The 12,766-nt window shown below is 35.0% G+C and overlaps 1 protein-coding gene across 1 annotated transcript; it reads right to left on the bottom strand.

Annotated features, from left to right (window-relative positions):
- Window positions 1–127: 127 nt before the first annotated feature.
- LOC131154086 (tobamovirus multiplication protein 1) lies at window positions 128–10,916 on the bottom strand. Its single transcript, XM_058106591.1, has 11 exons — window positions 10,499–10,916; window positions 9,881–9,971; window positions 9,743–9,795; window positions 4,871–4,963; window positions 4,664–4,735; window positions 3,265–3,337; window positions 3,066–3,111; window positions 2,890–2,953; window positions 1,344–1,397; window positions 747–824; window positions 128–650 (listed from the first exon to the last, which is right to left on the bottom strand). The coding sequence occupies exons 1-11, from the start codon at window positions 10,646–10,648 to the stop codon at window positions 558–560; spliced, it is 867 nt and encodes a 288-aa protein (XP_057962574.1). The 5' UTR covers window positions 10,649–10,916; the 3' UTR covers window positions 128–557.
- Between the last annotated feature and the right edge of the window lie 1,850 nt (window positions 10,917–12,766).

The raw sequence follows: 12,766 nt of genomic DNA on the forward strand, positions 1-12,766 counted from the left end.
GTCTCTCTCTCTCTCTCTGCTACAGATATTTTTGAACTATACATGGAATGGAAAACATAAGTAATCAAAGATTCAAAGTGCAACACAAATCACTTTTTATCTTTTAAAAGTTAGATACAAATCCAACTGCAGGAAAAATCACTATTTTTCATTTCTAATAACTGTTTACATTGATGTTAAAACTGGAAGGAAAGGAAAAAAAAAAGAAAAAAAGTGGACAATATAACCTACACATTCAAATTGCACAAAAATTCCCTCTTCATTGCTGACCAAATAAAACTGCTTAGAAAAGGTATCACAGACAATTCTTTCAAGTCTCAAAACCAATGAAAAATCAATTCAAACCGTCTTCCTTGCAGACTGCTACAAGCCCCACATAGCTTACACGCAAAAATAATTTTGCCCATGTCACGTGAGCCATACCAGATTAACTGCATCTGGAATTCTTTCTGGCTCTGCTGCTCTAGTTCAATTCCACCCGCACCTAACTCAAAAACCATGAAAGGTCAATTTCAAGGAGAAAGAATAAATAATGCCGATGCTGAAGATCACAGTGGCTAACGGATGGGGTGATACTGTGCCGATATTCTTTTGGGAGGCAACTTCCGCAGGATGTAGAGAACAAGAGCTGATGGTAGAATCTCAACCAGCTGTGTTTTGAGCAACAAAAATTTAAAAACGAAATAAGAAAAATAGGAAAGAGCTGAGTAAAAATGGGTTACAATCCAGATGGCTCAACTAAATACCATGTAGTAGATCAAGTTCAAGACAGGATGATCCAACACATCTAGTGATGCATCCGAATCAAAAGCGGATAAAACAACCTGCATTTTATATTTTGAGCTACAAGGATGAGTAAGAAATTCCATGCATGTTAATCAAGAACAAAACCGTCTAAAAAGACAATTATGAAAGCAACACCACCTAAGAAACCTAAGGCAAGAATGTCTCAAGATGTACTCATTTAAATAGATGGTTCTGCCAAGAACAACTAATCCGTGTGTAAATGTTCAGGTAATTCAGGACTCAGAGCCTAGGCTAGCATCTGAGTACAGCCATACGTCATTCACCCAGCTTTGAATCCTATCACATTGCTTGTTCCCCCTTTTGCTGGTCCAGAGGAAATTAATGGGCTACAATACAAGAACAGCCCTTCCCCAGACAGGGAATCCCCACCTCAACCTGAATCAGTGTGGGATTCCTCTGTTCGAACTAAAACATGTGCTTGATGATGGGCACTTGACAGGCACTAAGAGTAGCTTTTCTTCAGCACACTCGTAGATGCTCTACTTTATGCATATGGGAAGTTATATGACTAATTCATAAAATAGTTCAAATCTTACCACCAAGCATCTTATAAGAAAGCAAGTGAAACATATAGCCGTAACAGATCCAACCTGCAACAATTAGCAAATACTGGATCAAAAAATACTAGTTTAAACTGAGAATAATTTCCCCTTCTTCAACTTAATATATTCTTTGGCATGCACCCCGAGGGAGAGAGAGAGAGAGAGAGAGTTAATTTGGTTATACAAGCAACTGACAGCACACTGCCAAACCACAATATTTCATCAATTTCACAATACCAGAGCAGCATCATTGCACTTTCTTTATTCTATATTCATATGCCATATAAAGTCAAATCTAAAACTATTTAAGAGAAAATAAATGAAATCAGAAGTCAGAACATGGTGACAAGAAAAAGTACTTCAACTTTGGTTCCTAAATTGAATGATCAGCAATATTTTATGAGAGCTCATGATAACTCAACACACTTCAACAAATAATAATTAAGACTTCACTTGCCTTTCACATGCAGTTGTAGAATCTGCGGATGTTATATATATATTGTGTACAGATCACCATCATATACTTCATAGAATACATGCCAGAAAGAAATAATGTATTCTTAAGGTATCATAACTAATTAAATTTTTCGAGGCACATTTAAATGTTTCCCACACAGAAAAAGGCTTTAACACACTCTTATCTTACATACATACATATATATATATATATATATATATATATTTTCAACACTCCAAACAATACAGCAACCAGCAACAGATGGATTCCCACACAATATTACAAACTAATCAGATGATTTGTTCATTAAGTTCATTGTTCAACTTGTCATGTAGATTAAAATGTGTTCATATCACATGATGCTTGCCACCACATTGTTTTACCACACTATTTTAGCTCATACTAAAACAAACAATTCAGCAGAAGCAGTAATGGTAAATGCTAGACAATGATCTCCCGGACATGTTAAATCTATAGGGTTTTTTTTTTTTTTTGATAAGCTAGCAAATGGACCCAACTACAGTGCACAACTAAGGAAAGGAAGGGTTTGGATAAGACAGTAGTGTCAAAGTTCCATATGCAAACAAATATGCTGGATTTGAATTTAGGTTAACAGGTATGGAAACTGTCTGATTCAGAGCCTCATTAAATTACAGTATCAAAATCTGCTCCTCAACTCGGCATAATATTTAAGTTTAATTTATGTAACATACGTGCACGCATAGATATTTGTTCTTTCACACACACACACACAAAGATAGATAGTATCTGTATATGAAATTTATTGCATCAATTTTGCCTTACTATCACTGCTGGATCTGCAAACATAAAATGGCTACAAGATATAGTTAAAGAAAGCTCAGATGCACAGATCAACCGAAATCCCTATAGCAGTGGTACATTTGTCTCTGCCAATATACATTACCAGCAAAAGAATAAAAAAAATCCAATCACCAATCAAAATATATATATATATATACAGGCAATACAAGGAAAAAGAGGAGGAGGAAGCCACCTAACAACACAACAAATCCTTCAACCATGTTTTGCAATCTAATAGACATATAATAGGATGGCACAGACCTCGTGAAGCTTTTTCCTTCTCCCTTTAGACTCAATAGGGAAGCGTCTCAGCATGAAAAATAACCTGGAAGCAGCGGATAGGACAATTCACAAGGAAAAGATATAAAACATACTTGTATTACCCTAGGGTAAACAAAATAAAATAGAAAAGAAACAGAAAGAAATATGAAATTCACCTTCCTCCATACAGCAAGAAACCCAATGCAGCCATGAATGATACGACTGGAAAAAATATAAAAAGATAAGCATGCATGCCTAAGCAATAACAGTACTTAGGGTGTACAGAAGTATAAAACAAATAGCAAGGCCAAATGAATTTTCAATATCCAGAAGTGAAACACACAAAATAATTAAACGCAAGTTACAAAACCTAACCTGCAATGAATATTTTTCCAATGAATTCCGCAACACTGCTGTCATCTATCCAGATATACACCCAGACACAAACCTAATTTCAACACCTCTACTTTGTCAGATCTTACAAAAATGAAACTTGGACTCGCGATAAATTGTAAAATACATAGTGACAAGGCTGTATATGCTAGGATGTAGGAACTTCTGAAACCACCTTCTACACTAGGCTTGATTGCAGCCTGTCACAAGGAGCAGAATACAACTTCCAGCCTCCACGTCACAGGAGTGACCTGGCTGCTGAAAGAAGATCTGTGTGTGGTACCACACAAACTAGAATATAATATTCGGCATAACAATAAACACGAGTATTCTAACATTATTTCAATAAGATTACTAGAATACCTCTTAACTACGATAATAGTAGTATTATATGCATTCTAGTAATATACATATTTATATATAATAATAATTGCAATAATCTTTACTTTAGTAATATCTTTCAATAATAACAGAAGTAAAGAAAATGAGTAAAAATTATAATAATCATAACAATAATTTTATTATTATTTGTTTAAATATTACAATTTTAAAAAATTATTATTGAAGTTGCTATATTATTAGACCTTAAAAAAATTCCGTCGGTTCACTTCTGGATCAAATTTATATGTCATTGAATTAGTATCATATAATAAGAATGGAATGTCAGACGACGTGTGTGTGTGTGTGTGTGTGTTTACCTTTCTATAATACTTTGTTGCAAAATTGCTAGCTAGATTTAACTAGTCAATCGTGTGCATTAAATTGGATAATGGAGAATGATTGTGGATTTGTTTTCTGTTTTTTAAAAACACTGGGGGAATTGTCATTTGTCTCCTTTTTATGTAGTCTGCATGCAAAATATAGGTTAAGAGTTCCACTTTGGCTCAACATAACAGAACCTTCCCTTGCCGGCCCCTCTATAATAATAATAATAATAATAATAATAAAACCTTTCTTGGACCATTCTTATCACTTGTCTTGCCTCACTTAAAGAACATGTGGAATCTAATGGATTTGTTTACTCATTCAAACTAAGATTAGGCCAAGGAATCAGCTATCTAAGAACAATTGTCCAGGGACCAGGATTCCCATGCTTGTCATGTTGTGTGCAGGAGCTTTGTGATGTCATCTTTTTCACAATCATTGTGCACAAGGACTCCATAATGATTTTTTCCATAGAAATTCAAAACAATAAAACAAAGTCCACATTAACTGGAAGTCGTATGGCAACTACTGTGGCTCAGATTACAGATTTCCAACCTAGATAACATCGAATAAGGGAATCTAAACACAACATGCTCATGCAACCTAGGAATTGACCAACAGATTAATGTTTTGTGCATGGGTTACTAAGCATAGGGTAATGGGACATGAAGCAAACCTGTATAAAGTAAATCGCACCATTGACTGAAATATAAACAATCCTGAGCTTATCGGTAGGTAAACTTCTTGCCTGCCCATTATTAGGGATGAAAGAGTCAGAATTTCTTACTTGTGCCATAAAAAATAACTGCATCAAGTTGGTATGTTTTACCTACACAGGGGGTTAACCTTACATTTATTAAGGACCAAGAAAACTTGTACTTGCCTGGTGATATATCTCTGCCCAGAATAGGACAAGAAGTGTGTACGTAGAGAAGAACAGAAGTCCAGGGAGATCCAACAGCACCAAAATCAGCACCTAGTTCAGATAAAGGCATAGAAAGACTCGATATCAGCATACAAGCCTTAGTTTGGTAGATACAATACTTTACAAATAAGTGTACCCATTTGTTCAGTTCAAGTTTGCAATGAATAAAATATGGCAGTGAAGTAATAGGCTACTCTTAGCTTTGACTTGACCCAATCTCCAGAAGGTTCAACATAGTACTGGAAGAAAGACAGTTCAGTAAAAATCTACTGCTTATTAAGGCAAAGCCATAAAGATATATTGCAAGAGTCATTAACACAATACATACACTAAATTTCCATACGGGCATTTCCAATGGCATTTGGGCATCAAACTTGTGGAGAAATTGAGAAATTGAAATACAAGTTTGCAGAGCTGTTGATCTGTTCTTAATCCAACCCTAACATCATGAAAGAACTAAGCAAATGATTTCATAACAAACCATGCAATACAAGGTGCAAGAAACCACAGCAAATGCCCCTGAACGTCTATTTTTATCAATTCTATGGTTATTTTTCCTTCAATTTTGGATATCACTAAAGATAATATATGATTATCACTCCAATATTAACTCAAAAACACATGCCAGGGCTCAGGTTTGAGAATGTGTGTAGTTGTCAGATTTGTATAATGACCAAATTTAATACAACATCATTATGGTAAAAGATATATTGAGAAATTCATTAACATGATCCATACACTATAATTTCAATATAGGCGTTTCCATAGCATTTGGGCATCAAACTTGTGGAGAAGTTGAGAAATTGAAATACAAGATTGCAGAACTGTGGATCTGTTCTAACATCATGAAATGTACCAAGCAAAGAATTTCATTATGAAACATGCAACAGAAGGTGCAAGAAACCAAAGCAAATAGAGTTAGTATATGATTGTCACTCCAATGTTAACTCAAAGATATTTACCAGGGCCCAGGATTGAGAACATGTGCAGTTGTCAGATTTGTCAAATTGCCAAATTTAATACGCAAGGTGATGCCGGAAAGCAGAGAGAAGTGAGAGAAGAGAAAGACAAGAAAGTGAAAGGTTGAAGAAAAATAGGGAAAGGAGAAGAAGGGAAGACTGTATGTACAGCAGGAGAGGGTGAATTTCTGATCCAATTCAGATTGTAAACTTACTACACACATTGCAACTACCAAGTAACACTCTACGGTTAATTAGAACACAATTACACAATAATCTCCTAGTAACTAAAAATACAAAACAAAAAGTTTTTCAGAATTTAACATACAAATCCTAATCTCTTCTACAACCATGCCTATGCCTAAAATAAGTGTAAAATATGTAGCCTATGTGGCACTGACAATCCTCTGTTGCAAGGAAATGTTTAAACTATTAAAACATCCCAATTCCTAGATTCTTCTGTTTGAGCAAAATGAAGTTTATATAATGTATACCTGTCTAAAACGGAAATTTCGCTTATATAGAAATATGCGTGACAAAGAAAATATTGGAGAAGTTCGGTAACTTATTGAGAACATAGAATTTATTATTCTTTCTTTTTTTGACATGCTGTTGCAGCACTAATCACCAAAGGCATCCCAAAGAGAAATTATACAGGGGATCTGGCCTTCGATTGTGTCTATGTAGGGTTGTTTGGTTGTCAAACATGTGGCAAATGAGTCCCACTTCTCATATATCCAATGTTAATAAATGTGGAACCTACCGCCAAACATTTCACAACAAAAAAACAGGCACACGGACACATGAAGGGGCAGGTCCCCTGTATAATTTCTCCAATTACACATCCCAAACCTGTACCCACATCATGTGCTGCTGAAAAGAGTACTTACATATTTTGACTTATTAACACACCACCTGATCTAATAAAAGAAAAAACTTGAGAAAAATAAATATGATTATTTCTATGATCCCCACACACCCCCCCCCCCCGGCGGGGCCGGTCCTTTGAAAAAAATAAAATAAGAAGGCAGCGAATACATGAATCCAAAAATAAATAAATAAGGCATGCAGCCGTTGTTCCACAAAATCTTGAACTTCAACAGCTCCATGTGGGTAATTATTTTATCAGATTCAGCAATACTAAAAAACAATGTAGTTCAATTAGACCTCAAGCTAGTTCATACTGCTGTGGAAACAGAATCAGAGAGGATCAAACAATACACAGGTCAATCATAAAGAGAACCCAGGTTAGTCCCATAGTGCTTGTTCTGTTGATAAGAAGACTAGCTCTTTAGGTTATGAGACTAATGCCATTCACTTGATTTTATTTTGAATATACTTCAAAATCCCAAATGGATCTGTCTGGGAATTAATGTTGGAAGAGGTTTCCTTCAGCGACATAGCAATATACATAAAGACTAATGATGACTACTCATATAATGCAGTAAATGCTAAATTATGATTTTGAATAATTACACTCTATAACGCCATTCCCAAAAAGCAGTTCCTAGGTCCAGCTCCTCTATTTGCCAAAATGTTCAGTTTCAAAAATGCACTTCTAGGGACCTGAACAAACAAACAAACAATCACTAAGCTACTTCTAAAATTGGCAGTCACACCCATCCACTAATATGCTGGTATGCGGGTACTTTACATGATTGCAAATTGCCACATGTATAAAGAACAATCTTGCGCAAATTAGAGTGTGGCCTATGCGCAGAGAAGGTAAATTTGTAAGGCACGCACTTTATCCATTAGGCTATAAATTCTGCTTTGCCAATTGGGATCCACTAGGAAAAATGGCAAACCAATAAGGAACAAAAGATGAAATTGTCTCTTTGCTTAATGTTAACAACCAAGGACAACTATATAGTCCCCTGCAATAACAGCCACACTTGTTCTCAACCAAATTATCCTTTGACCACAGAAGATAAGCATCTCATTTGCAAAATTACGAACAAATTTCATTGAAGGGTTGATCAAACAACACTTTAATAGTGGATGATGATTTCCCAAGATTTCTTATGGGGAGAATAAAAAATCCACAAAATTTAGAATGGCCCTGAATTAGTGTCAGTTAGCAGCTGAAATTAGCAACATACTATCAAAATAAACACTAATAACTTCATTCTACAGCGGTAGTAAGACAATTAAATATTTATCTATCTAGTTATTGGTGCAAATATTGTTAGTTTCATGTCTTCTATATTGCTTCAAATCTTGTTCCACACAATTTGAGCTGTTATGTCCATTGGTATATCAAAGTGGGAAAATTAATTCAATTATGATCATATGCGTCCGTTAAGGATTTATAATGGTTAGACATTAATGAAACTGTAACTATAAATCTATTTCAGCTCTTAATTGTTGCTTTAATTACAATTTTTAAATTTATTTCTTTTTAATATTTTTTATTTATATTTTGATTTAAGCTATGAATTTAATTTACCATTTATGGTAACATTTCATGCTCATACAGGGGGAGGGGAGGGGGAACCCAATCAGCCTAGCATGCTCTTCTCTGGTCTCCCATTCTGCTCCACCAATTTTCATGCTGAGTATTTTCTACCTTCAATAATTCAGTTATGTCCATTGGTATATCAAAGTTGGAGAATTAATTCAATTATGACCATATGCGTCCATTAAGGATTTATAATGGTTAGACATTAATGAAACTGTAACTATAAATCTATTTCAGCTCTTAATGGTAGCTTTAATTACAATTTTTAAATTTATTTATTTTTAATATTCTTTATTTATATTTTGATTTCAGTTATGAATTTAATCTACCATTTATGGTAACATTTCATGCTCATACAGGGGGAGGGGGGAGGGCGAACCCAATCAGCCTAGCATGCTCTTCTCTGGTCTCCCATTCTGCCCCACCTATTTTCATGCTGAGTATTTTCTACCTTCAATAAAATAGAGTTATGTAATTAGAACAATTGATCTAGTATCTTGGTTCTTATGAATGCATACAGATACTGCATTTGTCGAGTAATCAGGAGGTCGTGTACTGTATGCAACAATCTTTTGCACTGAGTTATCATCTCAAACAGCACAGGTTCAGCTTTAAGGAAAATAGTTTTTGCATGCCTCTACTTCTGATGAGTATATAGCTTTGTTAATTTATTAACTTCTTGTACCCCCTATGATTGTTTTCCCAATAATCTACCATTATCTTCAAGCCTAATATACAACAAATTTAATTTACCACACAATATTTCCATCCAGACTCCAGACTCCACAAGAATTTTTACACAATTAATTCCTAGTGAATAAACAAACTAACCCAGTGGAAAAAGATATACATATTAGCATATTGGTGGAAACGTTATGACGAAGTACTGTATAAAAGCTCAAAATTTTCAGTCTTAATTGTCCAAAAGGTAGAACGCTGTAAGCTCTCGTGTACCAACTTAGAATACAGATGATGTTCTACATAAAATAGCCAAAAGAAAAATAAGGAAAATATATATATATATATATATATGCATATTAGCATATCCTAGAGAATAAACAAACTGGCCAAATGGAAAAAGATATGCATATGTTAAACTGCATAAAGCGGCCAATATATAATGTATATTAGCATATCCTAGTGAATAAATGAACTGGCCAAGTGGAAAAAAAATATGCGTATTAGCATATATGATTTTATAAAAGAAACCCACGCAAGAACAAGAAAGAAAAAACATCAACAACTAGATAGTTCCTGTATAAAATCTCAAATTTTGCTGTCCAGAAGCTAATAAAGTACTCAGTCTATATGGTCCAAAAGGAGCAACACTGTAAGCTTTCGTATAGCAAGTTAGAATGCAGAGATATTGCACTACATAGAACAGGAAGTCTAAAGAAACGGCAAACTTACCTTATGTTGCAAAAGAAAGACCTGCTTGTGGAAGCCAAAAACAATTGCACGGACTGCAATATAGAGTTCCACGATCAAACTAATGATAAACTTGCAAAACAAACAAGCTACCAATGTCACCAAGATTCATAACGTCACCTCCATTTACAATGAAGTTCATGAGATGGAAAACTTTCTGCGTGGTCCAACCATATTCAGGAACTCTCAGTTCAATCCTCACCAATTGAATCTGCAGGAAAGAAAAGTCAACATTTGTCAACTGCAAAATAGAATCCCCCCCAACAATAAATTCTATTAATACTCCAAACCCAAGAAATTAAATTAACTGTGGCCTGCTCTTCCATATCTCGAATTAATTATAAATTGCTATATGAAACCTCCCAAAAAATAGGGAAATTCATCCACCATATAAAATGAATCGCAATAAATGGTCTAGCCAGACACGTAAATTAAAAGATACATAAAATGCAGTATAACAAGCACTAATCTTCTATTTGATTACAGAAACTGGAGGAAATGGAGACTACGGTCCCACATCATAAATCTTAACTTCTACGTTTCGGCCCTCAGCATCAATGTTTCGCACACAGTTAAGTTCAGGGTTTTGTTCTTCTTAACCGCAAAATTCAGCAGCCAATAACGTCATAAATTCAAATTAATAGATTCTTCTTTGTTTCCCTCCCTTTAGTCACTAACCAAACGGCGGGTAATGCAGAGAGAAATCAAGAACTCAATTCGGAGAGAGAGAGTGATTACCAAAGCAACGGAAGAAACTAGGGCATAAGCAGCACAGAGGGAGTAGAAGATCCCGTCCTGCCAACGGACCGAGTCGTTGATCTCGTCCCACCAGTTCGAAGCCAGACCTCTGAACTCCATGGACGTCGAGTTCAGGAGCATTCTAGTCATTCTGAAGAGCTTCCCCGAGATGCCAAGCCACGCGAAAGCTCGAACCCCAGACCCCCACCCAAATAAAGGAAGAAGCTCACTCCTCCACGAAGACGACTGTAGAGAGGGAAAGTACCCGCGCGCGCAAGAAAGAGAGAGAGAGATGCACCAGACGGTCTCCGGGAGGAAGACTAGGCTGGTCCGCTCTCACCTACGCTTCCATGGAGGGGGTCGGAGTCACAAAACTGTCTGAAGAGAATATGAATGGTCCAACATGCCCTCCAACTTCGCTCATAATTCATCTTGGAGCAATTTTTATAGACGGAGGAGACCCCACCAAAAACTAAAAGGATTTCCCTTTTTTTTTTTTTTTTGACGATCTTATCGCTATTATTCTGTTTTCGAAAATGACTTGTAAACTCCAATTCATAATTTTTTCACATACATTTTAACATTTATAAATTAAAAGATGTTGCATTAATATGATATTTATATAAATAAAATATATAATTTAGTGTACTATTGCATATTTTATAATTAGTTGGTTGAACCATTCCCTATATACTAAGGTTTGGCAAAAAATCAATTACCTCTCTTAAAATTTTAAAAATCTAATCTAGAATTTTAAAAATTCAATATTTGTTAAGAAGACCAAAACTTTCATTTGTAATTTATGGAAATAAAATACATTTTAAGAAAAAGTTGATATCTTTTTGATAAATTGTAGTAGAGATTATTAATATTTTTAAAATTTCATAAAAAGTCTTTAGCATTTTTAAAATTTCAAGAAAAAATTTCTATTTTATTGTCAAATCTCATGTATCTTTTATCATAAACTTTATACTTAATTTAAATTTATATAAATATAAATTTAAAGTCTCTTTCAAATATTAACTTAATTTAATATGTCTTTACTAGGGGAGCATAATTCAGGAAAACCCAAATTAACCGATCGAAATTGGTCGATTCAGTTCGGTTAAGAACACAAGATCAGCCAGTTCAATTATGATTTTACAAAATTCGATTAATTGATTAATCGGTTCAATTAAAAGGAATGTTAATTCGGTTAACCGAAATAATTGATTTAATAATTAATTAAAATTTAAATATAAATTAGTATATGTTAATTTTTTTTTATTACATAGGAATTCCAGCCACCAACAAGCCCTTCGAACCCCTTGGTGCGATACCAAACCTACAGATCAGCGTCCTCCTCCTAGGTCTCGTTAATTAGGTAAAATCCGAAATGCGAACACGGTTTCCGTGCATCAGTTGGACGTTCGACCAACCCGACCCCTATGACACATCTCCGTTACCATTCACGGTCCCCGCTAGCTCCCAGAGAACTCTCACCATCCACAGTCCCCGCTGACTCACAGAACAAACTCTCACCCCCCATTTGTTATTATGTTAATTAGTATATGTTAATTTGTTTATATAGTATATGTTAATTCGTTAATATGTTAATTAGTATTTGATAAAAAAATCTACAATTATATTATATTTTTATTAATTAATTTAAAATTAATTCGATTAAATTCAATTAATCAAATTACCCAAAAAAGGTAATTCGGTCTAGTTCAGTTTGGTGAGACCCCTCTATTCGGTCGGTTGGTTTAACAGTTCTCATTTAACTGAAAATTTTGATTAATTTGGTTAATTAATCGAATTTGGCCTAATACTGTTTGCTCGCCCTAGTTTTCACTTCATTCCTAAATAAATATTTATGTTAATGTAATTTACCCTTCTCTCCTTCCCAGATAAATATTTAAGGGACTGTTTGGGAATTTTAAGCGCAGCCGCCAGACGCTGGTTTTTATTTTTTAGAAAAGAGAAGGGCGGGCATTGCACACTCTGACACGTCACGTGATGGGCACGTGCAGCTTACATCCCTCCAAAAACAAAAATAAAATAGAAGAATTGAGGGTGAGCGTTATCGCGCGCTCCGCGTCCAAGGAAGCGTGTCTCCAATCGGTTGCGGTTTGGTAACCAAGGTGGGAAGCTCGGTGACAAGTCAACAACCCATGCGAAATTGGATTTCGGCAATAAGATCTACGTGGCATTATCTGCGCCGTTGCCCTAGTTGACCGGTGATGTAATAACAAATAAGGTGACGTCATATATTAATTTAAAAATTAG

Source organism: Malania oleifera, chromosome 4 (genome assembly GCF_029873635.1).
Source record: "Malania oleifera isolate guangnan ecotype guangnan chromosome 4, ASM2987363v1, whole genome shotgun sequence".
In the NCBI taxonomy this organism is placed as follows: Eukaryota; Viridiplantae; Streptophyta; class Magnoliopsida; order Santalales; family Ximeniaceae; genus Malania; species Malania oleifera.

What these genes read in the sequence shown, in the direction of transcription:
- LOC131154086 (XM_058106591.1), bottom strand. Translation starts at nt 10,648, where the DNA reads ATGACTAGAATGCTCCTGAACTCGACGTCCATGGAGTTCAGAGGTCTG. An exon ending in TCTTTCTTTTGCAACATAAG is followed by an intron (nt 4,964 to 9,742) that starts GTAAGTTTGCCG and finishes TATCTGAACTAG; the next exon opens with GTGCTGATTTTGGTGCTGTT. An exon ending in TGGAAAAATATTCATTGCAG is followed by an intron (nt 3,112 to 3,264) that starts GTTAGGTTTTGT and finishes TATTTTTTCCAG; the next exon opens with TCGTATCATTCATGGCTGCA.